This window comes from Pseudoliparis swirei, chromosome 7 (genome assembly GCF_029220125.1).
Source record: "Pseudoliparis swirei isolate HS2019 ecotype Mariana Trench chromosome 7, NWPU_hadal_v1, whole genome shotgun sequence".
In the NCBI taxonomy this organism is placed as follows: Eukaryota; Metazoa; Chordata; class Actinopteri; order Perciformes; family Liparidae; genus Pseudoliparis; species Pseudoliparis swirei.
The window spans coordinates 17,803,687-17,824,573 of record NC_079394.1 but is presented as its reverse complement, the minus strand read 5'-3'; the positions used below and the strand labels follow the sequence as shown (position 1 = coordinate 17,824,573).

The following is a 20,887-nucleotide window of genomic DNA, read 5'->3' as shown; positions in this document are numbered from 1 at the left end:
TTGCAGCGGTTCCCAAACTCAAGAATGCCGCGGCCCAATTTGAAATCTGAAAATCTTCTGCGGCCCACCCAAACCTTTAATCACAACCAGCGTTGTCGACGGGGGGTGCTAGTGAGAGTGTGTTCACCTGTGTGCGCGGATGTGTCGGCGCGCATCACGGCAGAGCGATGCGACCCGAGAAGTGTTAAGGGGGGGGGTGCTGAGCGATTAAATATATCTCTTGTTCTGCCTGTTTTGTGATATACATGCCTAATAGGCGCCTAATATTTCTAGACTGAAATTATATCGGCATTATAATTTTTATAACTATGAGGATTTTTTTAATTGCCTATTTTGTGGTGCCCCCTCAGGACTTGGTGCCCTACGCGCAGCGCGTCGTGAGCGTTATGGGAGCGGCGGCGCTGATCACAACTCTGATCAAAACATAAACTAGGGATGATTAAATGACCTTCAGAATTTAACCGATTAAAAATGTATTAACCGACAATGTATGTTTTGTATTCCATTTTCTCCGGAGCTCATATATATTTACTTTAATACTACAAGAGGGCGCCCCATTTGACATTGTTTTGTTTGGCGGTCAGAAAAATAGGTCAGATAACCTCTCGCGGCCCACCTGCAGTACCTTCACGGCCCACCAGTGGGCCGCGGCCCACACTTTGGGAATCGCTGATCTATTGCATCTGTCCATCCTGGAGAGGGATCCTCCTCTGTTGCTCTCCTGAAGGTTTCTTCCATTTTTCTCCCCCTGAAGGGTTATTTGTGAGTTTTTCCTGGTCCGATGTGAGGTTTTGGGGCAGGGAGGTCTATATGTACAGATTGTAAAGCACTCCGAGACAAATTTGTAATTTGTGAAATTGGGCTATACAAATAAACTGAATTGAATTGAATTGAACACAGGATGACACGGTGACATTAAAAAGGCCTTCAGGTAAGTTCTCTGATGAGAACAGGTGTGGATGGGAGGCCTACCGCTTTGGACCGTGGCCGTGTTGACGTGGTCGACAGGATCCTGTGTTGTGTGTAATGTTTTGCAATTGTATTCAACGCGCGTCCCAACATGTTCTCCCGTGCGCCCCCTGTGGCTTCAATATTTAAATGAGTAAAGTGTTCTCCAGTCTACCGGTTGAATTGGACGACGTCAGTTGGTCGTTGAGATATGAATCCATTCTAGAATTCTTGCTCCTTCACATTATCTCCATGGACTCAAAACACCTCTCGGGACCCAAGAGACCAGTCGACCTTCAAGAAACTCTCGTACTCCAGGAACTCGAGATGAGCAACAAGGCCGAATCTTCGCTCAGGCGCTCCGTGTTCAACGACCTCCGTCTGGAGGGACAGTTTTGCGACGCGGTCATCAACGTGGAGAACGTGGCGTTTGACGTCCACAGGGTCATCCTGTGTAAATGCAGCGAATACTTCATGTGAGTTGTATCTGAAGCTTGTGAACGTCTAATCAACAATAATTATAAACTTCCATGAAGTGTTGTATGCTACATTGATTGCAGAGTGCAGTTATTTATGATTATTATTGTATTATTATTATTTGAATGCTACAGTGCTCCCTCAGTTCCATAGCAACTAGATTTGCAGATCAACACAGTAGCATTGAGTATTTTGTGTGTTCAGAAAAGTGACCAGATTACTTTAATGCAACTTGAGATGCTCGACTCAACGCACAACGGAGAAGCTGCACAACACGGAGATGAATTGAGATCACAAAACAAAATTAAATACAAAATGTAACATGAAATATTTGAGACATACCCTAACCCTTTAATACTAAATGGGGTCGTGTGTCGATTTTATTGGAGGGAAATTCATCTAGCTGTAGATGTTTTATATGACGGAGGTATGTGCTCCTGTGTAAGCTGGGTTGTGTTGACTTGAGTCTTAGTTTTGGTTTTATTCATGCTGTGATTTTTTTTCTTCTTTTTTTAAATATTGTCTGTCACTGTTTTATGTTGTATTGTCTGGAACTTTGTGTGACGTGCTGCTGTCTTGGCCAGGACACTCTTGTAAAGGAGATTTTTAATCTCAATGAGGCATTTCCTGGTTAAATAAATTTAAAATAAAATAAAAAATTCAAAGATCTGAAGTCTGTTTCCAACTCTTTGCTTCTATGTATCACCCTCAGTGCTCTCTTCGGACGCTGGTGCCCAGCAGACAAGAAGGTCTTCGTCATACCGGGAGTGTCTCCCGACGCCATGCGGCTCATCATTGAGTTTGCGTACACCGGCTCCGTTTCAGTGACTGAAGAACACGTGCGGGAGCTGCTGCTGGCGGCTGACCAGCTCAACGTGATGGACGTCGTGCAGACTTGCTGCGACTTCCTCGGGGAGCGGCTCAGAGCGGAGAACTGCATCGGCATCTTTGAGTTCACCGACATCGTCTTCTGCCCCGAACTGCAGCGCAGGGCCTACAGCTACGTGGTGGAGCACTTCGAGGAGGTGGCTCACCACGAAGAGTTCCTGCAGCTGCCCCTGCAGCGACTCATCGACCTCCTCGAAAGAGACGACCTCAACGTGAGGAACGAGAGCGTCGCCTTCGAGGCCGTCCTTCGCTGGATCGACCACACGCCCGAAACACGGAAAGCACACGTAGCGGTGCTCTTTTCAAAGGTATGATAACCTTCGGTCACTTCGTTTGGACTTGCACCTTCAGCATTTGGCTGATGGTGTTGACCAGATTCAATTCAACACTCCTGTCCCTTTCTCTCTGCGTAGGTGCGACTGGCCTTGACGAGTTTGAACTACATGCGGCTCAAGGTTCTGTCCAATGAGCTGGTGAGCACCAGCACTGAGTGCCAGTCAATGGTCCAGAGTGTCCTTGAGGCCATCGGTCACATCCGGACCAGCAGGCCCTCTGTTGCTCAGCTCAGCAACCCTCTCCTCCGCCCTCGCCTCCCGAACGCCGTCCTGTTGGCCATCGGAGGCTGGAGCAGCAGCAATCCAACCAACGGCATCGAGGCGTACGACTTCCGCGCCGACCACTGGATGAACATGACAGACAATTGCGAGCGTCCCCGCGCCAACCACGGCACCGCCGTCCTCAACGGGAGCCTCTACTGCATCGGCGGCTTCGACCGGGCGGAGTATTTTAACAGCGTGCGCAGGTTCGACCTGAGGACGCGCGTCTGGCACGAGGCCGCCCCCATGTGCCACCGCCGCTGCTCCGTGAGCGTCACCGCGCTGGACGGATGCATCTACGCCATGGGAGGCTTCGATGGGAACTCGTGGCTCTGCACCGCCGAGCGCTACAGGCCCGAGGCCAACCAGTGGAGTCTCATCGCGCCGATGCAAGAGCGCCGGAGCGACGCCAGCAGCACGACGCTGGACAACAAGGTGGTGTGGAGGGGGAAAGTGTCTGGGAGTTATTTAAGGGCAACAGAGTAAATGTGTACCTGTTGTTTACCTTGTTTCCATGGGACCTGATGCAGATGTCTTGAGGTGCATTGAGTAATTGGCCAGAGGGAAGTGTGTCAGACGGAAGGTCTTCAGAGACCTATGGGCTCTAGAGAATCTGTGATGTTGTGTGCATGGAAGTGAAAAGAGGTGCATGTGTGAGTTAGTGTGTGTGTGTGTGTGTCACTATTGCACACTGTGGTTAATTTGTATGTGGATGGTCAAGTAGAAAAACATGTAAACACTTATTATCTGGATGGCACTGACATAAACAAGAATCCCCTTTCTTTTTTAGACAGTTTGTTTGTAGCTTGTCTCAGGTTTGTAATCATGATTTAAAGAAACTTTAGTAAGATGATGCAACGTATTAGATATTAGAGACCAACACCAATAGTTGGGCGATGGGAATCATCCTGCTAGAGTAGAAAGATCTCGGTATAATTTATAAGGAGTTGAAGCCAAAGGAAGTGATTCTTTACTTAACCCCTCCTGTTCTTTCCAGCTTTACATCTGTGGGGGCTTCAATGGAAGAGAGTACCTGCAGACGGCTGAATGCTACCTCCCGGAGGCCGACCAGTGGACGATGATCGCCCCCATGAGCATCCCACGCAGCGGAACTGGCACCGCTGCATATGCAGGTCTCGTGTATGCAGTAAGTTCACATGAAACTCGTTTGACGTTCAGTCAACAGATGAATCAGAAGGAGTTGAGTGTGAGTTTCTTTTCTTTCACATATATGTCACTTTCTGCCCCAAAGGTTGGCGGCTTTGATGACAACAACCTTCTGAACACTGCCGAGGCGTACGACCCCGTGAACAACAGCTGGCAGGAAGTGACGCCCATGGTGACGCCCCGCAGCAACTTCGGCATCGAAGTGCTGGACGATCGTCTCTTTGTTGTCGGGGGCGACAACGGCAACACCACCTGCTACAACGTGGAGAGCTACGACGAGATGACCGCTGAGTGGACCGAGGCTTGTGACATGGACATTTCCCGCAGTGCCCTGAGCTGCAGCGTGGTGTCCGGGCTCCCCAACATGGCCGACTACGCTGTTCCCCGGGACGTCCTGCTGCTGATACACGAGGATGCAGACTCGGACGAACACTCCTGAACCGTGCCATCATCCACACGGTTTTAGGACCTAAAACTACAAAAGAGAAATAAAATGTCTTTGTGCGTTAATCTGCTGTCACTCCAGATAACCCGGCTGCTAGCTGCCGGCAAATACAAAGAAAACACACATCCAGAGGTGTTGGCTCATTTCAGACCTCTAACCCCCCTTCCTCTCTAAGGTCCTTGAGGAAGTGGTCTCACACCAGTTGTGTGACTTTCTTCATCATATTAGTTCATTTGAGGAGTTTCAGTCAGGATTTAGAAAACTGCAACTCTTTATTATCAGGCTGCTCTAATAAGTAGAGACAGAAGGTCGGCGTTTCTCAATATGCGTTCTTGTGCGTACTTTCCTCTACTTGTGTCCTCGTGGGCTCGTGAAACGTCATCAGTCGCAGCCCGAGTACATGTTCACATTCAATGTTCGCTTCTCGCAAAGCACGGTCAAAATGCCCGGATGTGACTTGATCCTCCCACTTTCCGGAGGATGCATCAGAGGAGACTTGATGACTTTTTCTAAATACTACTGTTGAGTCACGGAATGTAATTTTATGATGTTTTCAGGTGAGAAGTTAGTAGTTTAAAAATCAAATCTGTGGTCGGTTTGTTATGATTCAGCCCAATAAAGATCTGCGCCGTAGATTTGAGGCTCTACTCCACAGCGCCGGGCGGTCAGCGCGCTGTGTGGCCGCCGACAGCAGCCTGATCTCGGCAGGACTTTTTGAAATGCTCCGCTGGCTCTGACGTCTCCGTAGCGGTTTAACATGAGATATAATTTGGTTTGAAGGATCTAACGAGCACAAAGAGCTTATTATTTATTCACAGATAACGTTACATTAGTTTGACTGAGGGTTAAGATTCATAACTTAATATTTTAATTAAACTTTAACGTTGAACTATAGTGCTGTCTTTTTCTTTCAGACCGAATTGTTTGCAATTACATGTGTAATATAGCTATATATACATATATATATATATATGTATATAACATATTTATAATATATATATACATATTTATATATAATCTCTATTTATAAACAATATATATAAATGTTTTTATTTTGTACAAAATATTAATACAATTATATATGTATGATTATTTTATTTTTAAGTATATATATATATATATCCACACACACAATTCAAAATAAAATAATTATATTTAAAGAATAATGAGAAAATCAGGGTTGTCATATTTTGTTTGACTGTAAAAAATAATTTACTGTGAACAATTGGAGTAAACTCAGGAGCAAGAACAGCTGATTTGGTGACGTCATCAAGTAAGCTGCTGTTCAATCGCAGAAAGACTCTCCTCCCGTTCTCTCGTCCTTTGGAGTCTGGACTCCGAAGACCAGACTCCAAAAGAACACAAGTCTGGACTCAGTGGACTTTGAATTGAGAAACGGCTTCTGTGTCAACGGAGGAGAGACGCGCTGTGGTATGATTGACGGGAATTTCAGCCAATTGCCATTTCGTTGCCTCTGTACCTGGACTCTAGCAATGACAATAAATTGAATCCAATCCAATCACAATCCACAGGAGGTGCCCTCTGGCGGCCATCTGCAGCGCCTGGCGTTTGAGTCGTTCACGGGTCGTCGGATTGCTCGGAAATTATATTTATTGTACAACACATGAACACACAAGAAGAATGAGTTAATCTACCTCCCACTTATTGACAAAGGACTATCAGACACAGGCCTTATATATAAGCATACATTACTAGGAGCGTATTATTACCAAATAATATGATTGTTTACGTTGAAAACAAACGTGGTTATTATCTAGTCGGGAGTTTAGATCAAAACTAGCCACTAACTACAGTATGGAATTAACTTTCAAAACACTAGTATCACTTACGTTTGTTTAATGGTAATCTAAAACGATATTTTGGCTTCAGAGACCCAACTTGTTCGCTCGCCAACCTGCAAGGGCATTCTGGAGATAATCATCCAACAAAAAAAGTGCTTCTGCCATGTTGGGAAAGAGACGGGGCCAAGCAGGAGTGTTTCGCATGGAGCAGTGAAAAATTAGCCAAAGATATGTCATTGGATCAGATAACATTCACCCCTGCAATACCGCTATCAATTACACCACCATGGCTATTTCCCTCAGTGTCAGTTGATCTTTATTTTTTAGACAAAGCCCAAGCATTTAAAGACAATAATAACATGGCAGGAATGGTGGAGGATAGACTGGAGACGACATACTTATCATTTATTCCAGCATTTACAGATGGATCAAAAGACCCTGATACAGGGAGAACTGGGTTTGCAGTCACCATACCATCCCTAAGATATGAAGTTAAAAAGAGAACCTCAGAGCATCTGTCTGTGTATACAGTGGAGACGTTGGCCATTTTAACAGCACTGCAGTGGGTAGAGGAGGTTCGGGTCGAAAAAGTCATTGTCTGTTCAGACTCTAGTTCAGCACTATCCTCATTACAATCATTCACTTCACATAGCAGGCAGGATTTAATTAATGAAATATATGAAACACTGTTCCGTCTAAAGGATATGGGTATTGTCGTAGCATTTATGTGGGTACCAGCCAGGGATGGATTAACCAACGGGCCTACCGGGCCCAGGCCCAGGGGCCCATGAGCTCAGGGGGCCCCTGGGCCTGAGCCTCCGCGCGTGACGTCGCTGTTATTAACATTGTATTGATATGAATATGATGATATGACACGATGCGCCGTAGCCGGTATATGCTAGGCTTAAGTCATTCATGTCAGTAACAGGGCCCCAATAGTCCTACTGAGGGATGGATTACCGAACGAGCCTACCGGCACCAGGGGCCCGTGAGCCCAGGGGCCCATGAGCTCAGGGGCCCGTGAGTTCAGGGGGCCCGTGAGCCCAGGGGGCCCATGAGCTCAAGGGCCCATGAGCTCAGGGGGCCCATGAGCTCAGGGCCCCTGGCCTGAGCCTCCTCGTGTGACGTCGCTGTGATTAACATTGTATTGATATGAATATGATGATATGACACGATGCGCCGTGGCGGTATATGCTGGGCTTAAGTCATTCATGTCAGTAACAGGGCCCCAATAGTCCTACTGAGGATGGATTACCGAACGAGCCTACCGGCACCAGGGGCCCATGAGCTCAGGGGGCCCCTAATCCAGAGCCTCTGCGTGAAGTAGCTGTTATTAACTTTGTATTGATATGATGATATGACACGATGCGCCATAGCCGGTATATGCTAGGCTTAAGTCATTCATGTCATGGTCATATAATTCGCGTTATGTTGTCTGCTCAGCTCCGGTATCGTTGTTCCATACGGACTGTTTTGTTAGCGATGTAAAAAAAAAAAAAATTATATAAAAAAAATGTGACTTTTTTTGGTTGACTTTTTTTTTTTTTGCGGGTGGGGGGGGGGGCCCTTGACACGTCCAGGCCCAGGGGCCCGTGGTTTCTTAATCCGTCCATGGTACCAGCACACAGGGGGGTGCAAGGAAACGAAAGAGCAGATACACAAGCAAAACAAGCGTTAGAAAGGCAGCACAAGATGGACATTTTACACAGTAAAGCTGAAGTTAAAACAATTATCAAAAGAAACATTATTAAGGAATGGCAGCATAGTTGGGATGTAGGGGAAACAGGAAGACATCTGTATGCTGTGCAGAGGGAAGTTGGCAAAGGGAGGCCAGCTAGAAGAAGCACCGCAGAAGAACACATAGTAACCAGGCTGAGGATCGGGCACACAAGGCTGAACAAAACAATGCATCTCGTAAATAAACACCCAACAGGACTATGTGAGACTGTCAAGTACCAGAATCTGTAGAGCATATAATTTGTCATTGTCAGAAATACACGCTTGAGAGACACAGGTTGAAGAGGAAGCTGGGAGTGGAGGAACTAAATCTAACAGATGCGTTATTGGGGGCAGGACAGGTATTACAATATTTGAAAGAAACAGGATTAAGTAATAGAATTTAAAGCACTGACATTTTTGAATCTCCCTTTTGTTTTGTTTGTTTTATTGGTTTTGTGGTTTTTGTTTTGTTTTGAGTTTGGTTTTGTTTGTTTGGTTTTGTAAGGGGATAGGGTACTCTGGTCCACACTGCACTACAGCAGGTGGCGGAAATGCACCGTTCACTGGATGCCATCCGCCTAAAAACTTAAAAAGAAGAAGAAGAAGAAGAAGAACTTGTTCGCTCATCGCACACATTATTCGCCCGTCTCTGTAATCTCCCAGCAGTCAGTGAACGCAGCACTTTCTGCGGTTTATTTAGGTTTTCTTCAAGCAGCGTCTGACACCGGACTGTCAACATGCCGGCCGATGTGAGCCGGTGGAGCGGGCCTCTCGCCCTGCAGGAGGTCGACGAGCAGCCGGCGGAGCCGCTGACTGTTAGATACGAGTCCGTGGAAGTAGAAGAACTCGGGAAAGTGCTCACGCCGACACAGGTTCGTCAGCTAGCGCTAGCTAAGCGAACATTAGCCTCGTTTCTTTGTTATCTTAAAATACCTTGCGGCCATCACTATTATTTATATTTCATTATTATTATGAAGCACTGCTTTTGCAATTCATATTTTGGGTTCTGCCTGTTCTACAAACAATGAATCGGGTTTTAAATAATGTCTCCAGCGTGTCTGTAGTTTTTAAGAGGTGGATATTCACGCCCCTCGCGGTGGGAGGTGACAGCGCAGCCGTCAACCGGTTGTCAAACATGTCAACGCCTGCAGGTGCAGAGTCGACCCACCTGTGTCGAGTGGGAAGGATGCGACTCCAGTAAGCTGTACACATTGGCCCTGACCGACCCGGATGCTCCCAGCAGGAAGGACCCCAAATTCAGGTGAGAAGGCAGGATAGTCCCATTATTATTTATTTATTAAATATTGTTGTTAAAATGAAGGTTAAGAAAAAGATAAGAGGCAGCACTGTATCGTCAATAATGTCCTGTAAGGGTGTTAGGCAAACCCTCGAACAGGCTCAGTCTCAACCAATCAGAATGCTTGATTTCTTCTCCCCATATTATAATAGTATATGAAGGGTAGTCCAGTCTTTGTTGTTCCCATCTGCTAAGAGAACCATCACTACATTGTGAGGAACCATAAGGGCCTGGTTCTGTGGTCGTATGGGGACGTCGGCCCCTTGGTGGACTCAATGCTGTGCAGGTTTCAGGGGAACCTCATATTGGGCCCCATTTATCTGCCTCCCACCCAGCTTCTGTGCATTGACACGGCTGCATTCAAGTTTGTGTTGTTGTTGTTGTGTTTACCTGTCATTGTAGGGAGTGGCACCACTTTCTGGTGGTCAACATGAAGGGGAACGACGTGTCCTCCGGCTGCGTGCTCTCGGACTACGTGGGCTCGGGTCCTCCAAAGGGCACAGGTGAGACCACGTCTTTAGTGGGACCAGCGAAACCCATTTAATTGGATGGATTTGTGTCCATGTTCTGATAAACCTCCAGAACTGAAGGTGGATTTCTGCACTGTCAGGAATACACCAGGGCAACACTGCCCCTAAGAAAGATAATGTTGCCCCTGATATCACCAGGAGAGGCAGAAAATGCCCCCAGCATTTCCTGTATTGCCTGTACACAAAAAAACAATAAATGTTAGAATTATTTAAAAAAAGAAATAACTTATAATTGTTAAGGTTTTTTTGATATAACAATAAATAACCAAAATTAATACAATTGAATATGATTATTCAAAAAAATCTAAGAAAACTTTGAATCTGTAGACGACTCCCTAATAGTCTTATTATTACCATTTGTATGACTGGCTCATATACTATGAGCCTAAATAAGTATATTTATTTTTGAAGAAAGGTTAAATGCCCCAGGTGCCCCAATTTCTTCTAAATGCCCCTGCAGTGCCCCCTAAAGAATCTGTGCAACTCCTTTAACCGCTGCTCGCCCCCTGCAGGTCTGCACCGGTACGTGTGGCTGGTGTACGAGCAGCCGGGCCTCCTGTCCTGCAGCGAGCCCGTCCTCACCAACCGGTCCGGAGACGGCCGTGGACAGTTCAAGATCCAGAGTTTCAGGCAGAAGTACGGCCTGGGGCCCCCGAGGGCCGGGACCTGCTACCAGGCAGAATGGGACGTCTACGTGCCCAAACTCTACGAGCAGCTCGCCGGGAAGTAAACCAGAGGACCCACCGACTCCCGGCAACTTATTTCTGTGGCGCTGAATATTATTTTTCCCACCGTTGCCTTTCATCGCGGTGCAAACGGCTCCTCTCGATGACGTCACCCACTCGTCTGCAATAAATGAGTCAAAACTCTGACTGAGTCTCTCTGCTCCTGTGGTGGCCGGTAGAAGATCAGAGACCGTTCACAACGGCTCATTGTTAATCAAACTACACTGATGAATAATAGTTCTACTTTATACATTTAGTTTTAAAACTACCAAAGTTCAGCTAAAAATATTATTAATCAATTAGTTGCTTAAGAGAAAAAAATAAAATACATTTTGATAATAATTTCTAGGGCTGTCAATCGATTTAAAAAATGTAACTAATTAATCGCACATTTTGAAATTGCGATTAATTAATCGCGTTTAAAAGTTTTTTCCTTCTTTTTAAAAACAAAACTTCACACAGAGCTGTGTTTTCAAAGAGGCTCCTACATATACAGTGCCAGCGAGGTATTTAATATCGTGGATGATAAATTGTTTCTTCAGTGAAACATCAGATTAGTAAAAAAAAAGAAGTATATTGAGACCCCATTGGTCCTGTTATCTTTAACATTGAACACAGCAGAACCAGTGGCCTTGGTAACTGACTGACATTCAAATATGTCACGTTAACCTTCTGGAGGCTGGGGGCATTTTATACATTTTACAAAATAAATTAAATTCACCGTTTAAAGCCTTTTGCATGTGACACACCCCCACGTGTTATACATCAAACATTCCAGAACAATCTCAGCTCTGTAATAAGGCTCATTGTCCTCGCGCTGTGGTCTCTGCTCTCTGACTGACAGGCTGCTAAATGAGCCTAACCTGTGAGGTGGGAGGTCCTTTGTGATTTACTGAGTGTTCATTGGGTTTTTTTTCCCCGAAATGTTGACAGACAAACGGATTGACAAATCACGTTGAAGGTTTCGTGTGACGAGTTCTTTCCGCGCCGCGTCACCCGACACGTCGCCCCTCCGTTCCTCTGTGTATCAGAGGGGGAGACGGGAGGAAGGAGGAGCAGGAGGAAACCCGACTGATTCATCCACGAGTTTAAACTGATTTCTGCTCCTTATTTTCGCGGAGAAATGATTGTTTTAAAAACGGAAACAGTGTCAAACCGTACTGCCGCGGTTTAAAAAAAAATTGCGTTAATTGCGTTAAAATATTTTAGTGCGTTAACGCGGCCAAATTAATCGCATAGATTAACGCGTTAACGCTGACAGCCCTAATAATTTCACTTTTAAATAATTAAAAATATATATTTTATGGTTCCAGCTTCTTAAATTAGAACATGTGCTGCTTTTCCATTTTTCCTAATTTGAATGATTTTTAAATGTTATACTCATGTTCGCCAATAGGGGGCAGTAGCGGGTTTTGCCATGACTGGTGCCGTAATTATTGTCCGTCTTAAACAAACAAGTTAGACCAGCATGTCAGACAGTGACGCAGCTGTTGATGCGAGTTTGTCAGGTCTTTACAGGTGACAAACGCAGGGCAATCAAGTGTCACGCATTGAGCGTGAGACTCACGCATTTCGGTCTTAAGTCACGTACTCCCGCCACACATCGTATTTCTCACGCGGAAAAAAACTCGGCTTTAATGTTTTAATGTGCCGCAGCACGCAAACATGAGCTGGCCGCGCTGCCCTCACCGTGGAGGAATCAAGCGCTCCCCTGGAGTTCTGCTGTGAGGAGCCACTTATCAGCCAATCAAAAAGAAGAAATGGGCTACACAATAGCCAATCAGAAAAAAACCCGTATCTGGGTAAGATTTAATCCAGCAACCAATGAAAATAAAGCACCTTTCAAGGTGCAATATAAATATATATAAATAAATATGCATATATATATATACACACAAATATATATATATATACACATATCTAAATATATACACATATATATAAATATATACATATATAAATAAATATATATATCCAAATTATTTAGTTTTGACCTTTGCCATCGTTGGATCTCAGCTTGTCTACCAGCTGGAGACGAGACGAGGATCTGTCACACGACATATTAGTAATATAAGTAGTTGCCGCTGGTTTAAGTTTGCCACGTCATCACAGTTTAAGTGATTCGATAAGAGGTCAAAGGTCAGAGATCTTTAGTGTGACGTTAGAGTTTGTAAAACATTTAAATCAAAGCTCAAACTTCTTTAATCTCATAGTTTGTGAATCGTATCTGATTTTTACCGTAGTTCACACTGAATATGACGATTAATATTAGACATATATATATATGTATATTAAGACACGCCCTTACTTTGTGTGACAAGCACTTTATTTTCAAATATATTTAAAAGCTCTGACAGATTCATGCTTTCTCTTAATCTGGAAAAAAAGAAAATAAATTAAAGTGCATGCAACGATGACGCGTCACACTGGAGACGACACACAGCGTCGTGTAGAGCCCCAAAAAAAGATCAGATGAAAAACCCATCGAAACATGACGGACCCTTAGATACCATCTGAGGGCGGGGGGGACAAGCGCCTTTTAAAAAATTATCTTTTGATTCGAAGTGACAAGTTAAAATACAATACGAAAATAAGTAAAAGCTCTCCATAAATCCATCTATACACAAGCCCCCCCCCCCCCCCCCCCCCATGAAGCCCTTTGTGCTCGCCTGCTGGAGACTTCACGTGTCTATTATTCACATTGGCTGCCAGTGCAGAGGAATCAGTACCGTGGTCACCCCCCCCCCCCAGTAATCAAATCACCCCCCACACCTGTGGTATCGTACCTGTGTGAACAGCTGGTTTGTATCTCAAAGTATCAAACTATTAAGTATTCAAATGGTTCATAAAAATGTCCTGATGAATAAATACCAAAAGATTACAGCTCAGAAACTAAAAGCTGAGACGATCTGATTGGCTGTTTGATTTATCGCTCCATACACACACATGTACAGACACACACAGATACAGACACACACACAAACACAGACACACTCAGACACACACACACACACGCATTCTCTCTCCCTCCTCTCATCACGAGATCATTGCGCAACAAACACTGTGATTACGTCATCGTTATTCTTACACACAAAAAACATGACAACAGGAAGTTATCCGGCATGTTGTTGTTGTGACACCACAAGAGGCAAGGCGGGGGAGGCGGTTTTTGTGATGGGTGTCGGGGGGGCGGTGGGAGGAGGGAGAGTTACTAAAACCCATGGCGCCATCGCCTGCCTCTGACCGGCCGGGAGACGCTCATTTCTCATCCAGTTGAGTGTGACTGAGGGTCCAGCAGCAGGTGAGAGGAGGAGGTGCTGAGGCTGGGGCTCATCTGTAGTCCTCCTTGGGGAGGTGCTGAGGCTGGGCCTCATCTGTAGTCCTCCTTGGGGAGGTGCTGAGGCTGGGCCTCATCTGTAGTCCTCCTTGGGGAGGTCCAGGGAGCCCAGGTTGCAGAAGCCCAGCCGCATGCTCTCCATGTCGAAGCCGTCCGTCTCGCGCTCCTGACGCTCCAGAAGATGTTTGATACGCTCGGTCCGCTCCTTCTGGACGGAAACCAGCTCCTCTTCAATCTGAAGAGGAGGAGGGGGGTTTACTTTACTTTAGCATGGTCACACACACACACACCCCCCCACACACACACACACACACACATCTGGCCGACTCCTGAGCACTGAAAACCCTCCGAGCCGGAGGACAACAGAGCTTCTAAACATGACATCATCTCCGTCAGCGTCTGATCCCGGACGCGGCCAGGAGATGGCGACAGACCACCGCGGAGCTCCACTGGGCCCCAGCAGAACTGGATCATATGGGGGGGGGGCTACATTTCAAACATCTCTCTTTGTTGTCGGAGTGCTGTCTACGAGACCGTGGCGATGACGTCGCGCTCTACAGCAGCTCGCTTAGTCCGGAGCTGAAGGAACGCGCTCGGAGAAATGTGAAACACTAGTGTGAAGAGTCTGAAGTGCGTCACCATGAGGATTTCATACGGATCAGGACTGACTGGGTCCTTTACGGGTCTTATGGGAGCATTTAATATGGAAAACATTTCTAGGGGTTTAATAATAACTCGTGGCAGTCATTCACGTCGTTGCTTTTTCTGGGCAGTAAGTCGGATTCATAACGTTTTATTCTGGCGATAATCTGAAGCTCTTTGTTTGTGTGTTGTTGTGTACGCAAACAACAAGTAAGGGGTGTTACCTGTGAGTGATGATGTCACCGAATGGACCGACGACATCTACACACGATGAGTCACTGGCCCTGAACTGTGTCCATGACGTCACGTCTGTGTTCATCTGTCTACTGGTCAGAATGAGTGATATTTGAATGTTTTCCTTCTTTAGTCGTTTGATGATCTGAGTTGTGTTTCAATAAAACTGATCAATAAATGAAGGTTGTGAAGATCTGGAAGAGGAAACATTACGACTCTTTAAACGTAGTTCTGTTCCCGTATCATCACGGAGAAGTTACTATTTAAAAAGGTAAACAGTCAAACTGTGAAGATCAGAAGTGTTCACACTGAGGGGAGAAGTTCTCTGATTAACGGGTTCCTGAACACCACATGATGAGTCCTGTTCAGGAGCAGACGGCCTCCAGGACGTGTTCCTTCCCTCACGTCGTCTCCTTGAAGTGGTCGGTGTTCATCACCTCAGACCCCCTCACCCCGTGGAGCGGTCCGGTGCTCCCGGTGGTCGTGCTCACCTTCTGCTCCAGGTGCGCGCGGCGCAGCGACACCTTCTGCTCCAGCTTCAGCTGCTCCCGCTCGTGCTGCGCCTGCGTCTGCAGCTGGATCTTGCTCTGGTAGGCGTGCAGCAGCTCCATCTCCTGCTGCAGCTGCTGCCTCAGGGCCTGGCACTCGGCCTCCTGGGACTCATCCAGACGCAGCTGAGGGAGGGGGAGAGAATGAGGAGAGAGAGAGATGGGGAGAATGAGGGAGAGAGAGTGATGGGTAGAATGGGGGAGGGTGGAGGTGATAAGACACCCAGAAGAGATGAGAGGGAGGAAAGAGGTAGAAAGTAGGGGAGGAGCGGTGAAGGGATGAAAGAAAATGGAAGGGCAACACAAAAAAAAGAGTAGAGGAGGACAAACAAGGGAGAAGAAAAAAAGTTAATTCATGATCGAGAGAGAAAGACCTTGTGGTCGTCTCCAAAGCTAGATAATAACTCCTCCTCTCAGGATGAGGCCTCCATACGGGGCCTCCTGGGGCCTCACGGGGCCCCTCCACTCACCGCCTGCGACGCCATCATCTCGTTGATGCTCTGCTCGTACTGCTCCGCCAGGATGGCCAGCTTGCGGGTCTGCTCGTCCTTCAAGGCCTTGAGCACCGCCTTGTGCTCCGCCTTGGGCGTGACCTCCATCTGGTGGTGGCGCAGCGCCTTGTACTGCTTGGTCTGCACCTTGCACGTGTCCTGGAACTGCTTCTTGATCTGCAGCTCCAAGGCCTGGAGGGAGAGAGGGAGCGAGAGAGAGAGAAAGAGAGACCAATGAACAGGGTTCATACACATGGTGATTGGTTTCCAGGAGTTGAAAACACATTTCCATGACCAAACTTTTTTTTTTTTATCTCAGTGTATCCATGAAAAAGTGAGAAGATATCGTATTAAAATTCCAAAGCATACAGTATAAAACCTTAAATGACTCAAATGAATGAGACAATAGTTTAGATTAAAAGAAGAAACATATTTGTCTTTCAGTTAAGGTGCGTTCACTTGCAGCGCGGAAAAATGTGCGAGTATGAAAGAGTGAAAGGCGGATTATATTTTGAGCGTCTTTCTTTTAACAGCAAGTAAATTATTTAAAACTCAGCGTGAATGAACATATGGATAAAACAACATTTTCAGGTCTGGAAATAACCATTTTAAAATTCCAGGACTTTTCCAGGTTTTCCATGACTGAACCCTGTGAGAGGGGTCAAAGGTCAGGAGGAGGCCCGTTGTTCTCGCACCGTTTCTTCCAGATTAATGTGTTACCTCCACGTTGCATCACTGCTTCATCAAGACCTTTGTTCCACGCCCCCTCGGTGACGCCTGATGTTCGTCCACGGCGACTCACCTTGAGGTTCTTGGGCTGCTGCCGCAGCTCCAGCACGTGTTTGCGGCGCAGCTCTCGCTCGCGCCGGTTGTTGTACTCGATCTGGTTGTCCAGCTCCGTCTGGTGCTGCAGGCGGATCAGGTCCATGCGCAGCTTCTGCAGGACCTTCAGCTGCCGGTACTCCAGCTCCTGCATGGACTCGTCGTGGCGGGTCAGCATGGCGTGCTCCATCTCCTTCTGGGTCTTCTTCTTGTTCAGCTCCTGGGAGGATGGAGGAGGAGGCGGGGCTTCATAACCACGTCGGCCATGTTGGATTTACAGGACTTTAAACCAAATATCCATGACCAACATGTTGGTTAAATAATATTTATATATAAATGTTTATTCTTTTAATCAAACTCAGCGTGAATGAACATATGAATATAAATTATTTTCATCACTTTTCCAAAACTTTTGGAATTTAATTTTTTACGGACTTTTCCAGGCCTTGAAAAATATATTTTTTAATTCCAGGACTTTTCCAGCTTTTCCATACGAACCCTGTGGCTGGACTTGGATGCTATTGATGAACATTGTTAGCTCAGCTTTCCATCATTTAAACACTTATTTGTTTTTTCCATTAACCAAAACATTAAAACTCATCGAGTGACTTGAGTTTTGAGCTTCTTCTTCTTTCCAAGACATCCAGAGTTACGCAACATCTTTTCAGATTGCGACATAGCTGGCTTCTTATACTCTGTAGTAATCTTTTCTAAGAACACGTGGGAGTAACGGGAGCATCATGACGTCTCTCTGGTGAACTCCAGGAGCCTCTAACAGCTAAGCGTCGTGTCGGTGTTGTGAGGACCTCTCTGATCTGCTCCTGCTCCAGGTCGTGACGCTTCATGGTGACTTTGCGCTTGAAGGCACGGCAGTTCCTGTCGTAGAAGTCCCTCTGCTGGGCCAGGAGCTGCGCCTCCTCCTCGGCCTGGGAGTGCTGCATGTTCTCCTTGTGCTTGGACAGGTGCTCCTGCTTCTCCTTCTTGGGTGTGCTGTAGTCCTCGTTCATCTCCTGAGGGGGGGGGGGGGAGAGATGCTGTTATGGGACTTGATGGTGTGAGGAGATATTAGAACCAGAGACATGACGAGCTTCATGTCTCTTCATGTATGAATATACACTGCTCTTCAAAAGTTTGGGATCACGTAGAAATTTCCTTATTTTTCAAAGTAAAAGCACTGTTTTTACCAAGGAAGATCACATGAAATGAATCATGAACTCTCTACATGGTTATTGTGTAAATGACTGTTCTCTGGTGTTTAATGAAGTCTCTACAGAGGTGTATAGAGGCCCATCTCCAGTGTTCTGATGGTACATTAATATTTACAATAAACATCATTATTTATAACCTCATCAATGTCTTGACTAGATTTTATATTCATTTGATAAATAAAAGTTTGAGTTTTCATGGAAAACACAACTTTGTCTGGATGACCCCAAACTTTTGAACAGTCGTGTATATTTAGAATGTGAAAATTAACATTAACAATTAACATCCTCCTCCCTCTCTTTCATGGGCTTTACGGTTCTACACCTCCACTCAACATGACCCTCGTTCTCTGTGGCGCCACACACACACACACACACAGCGTCATAATGACACACACAGCGTCATAATGACACACACATTCCATGACCGTTGAACCCTGCAGCGAGTGACTCCACACAGCTTTGGGTGGTGGTGCTGTCTGTCGGTGTGTCTTTCTGTCTGTGTGTGCGTGTGTGTGGAGGAGGGCGGAGTCACCAGGGTAACCAACCCAACAAGGCCCACCTCCTTGATCTTCTCCTTGCAGAGCTTGTACTGCTTCTTCTGGTTGTCCAGGAAGGTGGTCAGCTCCTTCTTCTGCTGCGCCGCGATCTGCTGCTGGAACTTCTTCTCATCGGTCAGCGCCGTCTTCATCTGGGACAACGGAGACGAGCTGTTAGCTGTTAGCGTAGCACGTTGGTGACCCTCTGACGGGGCTCAAGGTGACCTGGCGGTTCCAGGACCTTAAACCACATTCACATGAACAAACATTTTGTGAAATCTCATTGTAAACATGAAAAAGTGAGAACATTTTCTATTTAAACTAACAATGAACCGTATGTTAAGAACCGCATGTTAAAGAACTGCATGTTATGAACCGCATGTAAAGATGTAAAGAACAGCATGTAAAGAACCGCATGTAGAAAAAACACATCAAGAACCGCATATAAAGAACCGCATGTAGAAAACCGCATGTTAAAGAACCGCATGTAAAGAACCGCATGTAAAAAAACTGCATGTTATAAAACGCATGTAAAGAACCGCATTTAAAGAACTGCATGTAAAAAATGCATATAAAGAACCGCATTTAAAGAACCACATTTAAAGAACCGCATGTTAAAAATGCATATAAAGAACCGCATTTAAAGAACCTCATGTAAAGAACCTCATGTAAAGAACCGTATGTTAAAAAACCGCATGTTAAAGAACCGCATGTAAAGAACCGCATGTTACAAAACGCATGTGAAGAACCGCATGTAAAGAACCACATGTTAAAGAACCGCATGTAAAGAACCGCATGTAAAGAACTGCATGTAAATATGTAAAGAATGTAAAGAACAGCATGTAAAGAACCGCATGAAAAGATGTAAAGAACCGCATGTTAAAAAACGCATGTGAAGAACCGCATGTAAAGAATTGCATGTTAAAGAACCGCATGTTAAAGAACCGCATGTAAAGAACCACATGTAAAAAAATTCAAGTAAAGAACTGCATGTAAAGAACCGCATTTAAAGAACCACATGTAAAAAAACGCATGTAACGAACCGCATGTAAAGAACTGCATGTTAAAGAACCGCGTGTTAAAAAACGCATGTGAAGAACCACATGTGAAGAACCGCATGTTAAAGAACCGCATGTAAAGAACCGCATGTAAAGAACCACATGTAAAAAACGCATGTAACGAACCGTATGTAAAGAACCGCATTTAAAGAACTGCATGTTAAAAAATGCATGTGAAGAACCGCATGTTAAAGAACCGCATGTAAAGAACCGTATGTTACAAAACCGCATGTAAAGAACCACATGTAAAAAAACGCATGTAACGAACCGCATGTAAAGAACTGCATATTAAAAAGCGCATGTGAAGAACCGCATGTAAAGAACCACATGTTAAAGAACCGCATGTAAAGAACTGCATGTAAAGAACCGCATGTAAATAACTGCATGTAAAGAACCGCATGTAAAGAACCGCATGTAGAGAACCTCATGTTAAAGAACCACATGTAAAGAATGTAAAGAACAGCATGTAAAGAACCGCATGTAAAAAACTGCATGTTATAAAACGCATGTAAAGAATGTAAAGAACAGCATGTAAAGAACCGCATGTAAAGAACTGCATATTAAAAAGCGCATGTGAAGAACCGCATGTAAAGAACCACATGTTAAAGAACCGCATGTAAAGAACTGCATGTAAAGAACCGCATGTAAAGAACTGCATGTAAAGAACCGCATGTAAAGAACCGCATGTAGAGAACCTCATGTTAAAGAACCACATGTAAAGAATGTAAAGAACAGCATGTAAAGAACCGCATGTAAAAAACTGCATGTTATAAAACGCATGTAAAGAACCACATTTAAAGAACCGCATGTAAAAAATGCATATAAAGAACCGCATTTAAAGAACCGCATGTAAAAAACGCATATAAAGAACCGCATGTAAAGAACCACATGTAAAAAATGCAAGTAAAGAACTGCATGTAAAGAACCGCATTTAAAGAACCACATGTAAAAAAACGCATGTAACGAACCGCATGTAAAGAACTGCATGTTAAAGAACCGCGTGTTAAAAAACGCATGTGAAGAACCACATGTGAAGAACCGCATGTTAAAGAACCGCATGTAAAGAACCGCATGTAAAGAACCACATGTAAAAAACGCATGTAACGAACCGTATGTAAAGAACCGCATGTAAAGAACTGCATGTTACAAAACCGCATGTAAAGAACCACATGTAAAAAAACGCATGTAACGAACCGCATGTAAAGAACTGCATATTAAAAAGCGCATGTGAAGAACCGCATGTAAAGAACCACATGTTAAAGAACCGCATGTAAAGAACTGCATGTAAAGAACCGCATGTAAAGAACTGCATGTAAAGAACCGCATGTAAAGAACCGCATGTAGAGAACCTCATGTTAAAGAACCACATGTAAAGAATGTAAAGAACAGCATGTAAAGAACCGCATGTAAAAAAACT

General features: G+C 45.2%; 3 protein-coding genes across 7 annotated transcripts in view; 2 read left to right on the top strand and 1 right to left on the bottom strand.

Moving 5' to 3' along the window:
- The first annotated feature begins 1,275 nt into the window (after nucleotides 1–1,275).
- Nucleotides 1,276–4,666, top strand: LOC130197033 (kelch-like protein 10). The gene is made up of 5 exons (XM_056419492.1): nucleotides 1,276–1,424; nucleotides 2,138–2,621; nucleotides 2,727–3,344; nucleotides 3,907–4,056; nucleotides 4,162–4,666. Exons 1-5 carry the CDS (start codon nucleotides 1,276–1,278, stop codon nucleotides 4,513–4,515), a joined length of 1,755 nt encoding a protein of 584 aa, XP_056275467.1. The 3' UTR covers nucleotides 4,516–4,666.
- Nucleotides 4,667–8,721: 4,055 nt separating this feature from the next.
- On the top strand, nucleotides 8,722–10,738 carry LOC130196835 (phosphatidylethanolamine-binding protein 1-like). The gene is made up of 4 exons (XM_056419222.1): nucleotides 8,722–8,914; nucleotides 9,194–9,303; nucleotides 9,742–9,842; nucleotides 10,382–10,738. The coding sequence occupies exons 1-4, from the start codon at nucleotides 8,780–8,782 to the stop codon at nucleotides 10,597–10,599; spliced, it is 564 nt and encodes a 187-aa protein (XP_056275197.1). The 5' UTR covers nucleotides 8,722–8,779; the 3' UTR covers nucleotides 10,600–10,738.
- A 2,160-nt stretch (nucleotides 10,739–12,898) lies between these two features.
- The window catches only part of taok3a (TAO kinase 3a), an 80,324-nt gene continuing 72,335 nt past the window's right edge, over nucleotides 12,899–20,887 (bottom strand). For all 5 annotated transcript variants that reach the window (XM_056418189.1, XM_056418194.1, XM_056418191.1 and 2 more), the window contains 6 exons: nucleotides 18,436–18,564; nucleotides 17,475–17,678; nucleotides 16,649–16,888; nucleotides 15,826–16,038; nucleotides 15,299–15,481; nucleotides 12,899–14,166 (listed from right to left, as the gene is read on the bottom strand). In XM_056418189.1, coding sequence (XP_056274164.1) covers nucleotides 14,005–14,166; nucleotides 15,299–15,481; nucleotides 15,826–16,038; nucleotides 16,649–16,888; nucleotides 17,475–17,678; nucleotides 18,436–18,564 — 1,131 coding nt within the window. In that variant the 3' untranslated portion in view covers nucleotides 12,899–14,004. The remainder of the gene's footprint in view (nucleotides 14,167–15,298; nucleotides 15,482–15,825; nucleotides 16,039–16,648; nucleotides 16,889–17,474; nucleotides 17,679–18,435; nucleotides 18,565–20,887) is intronic.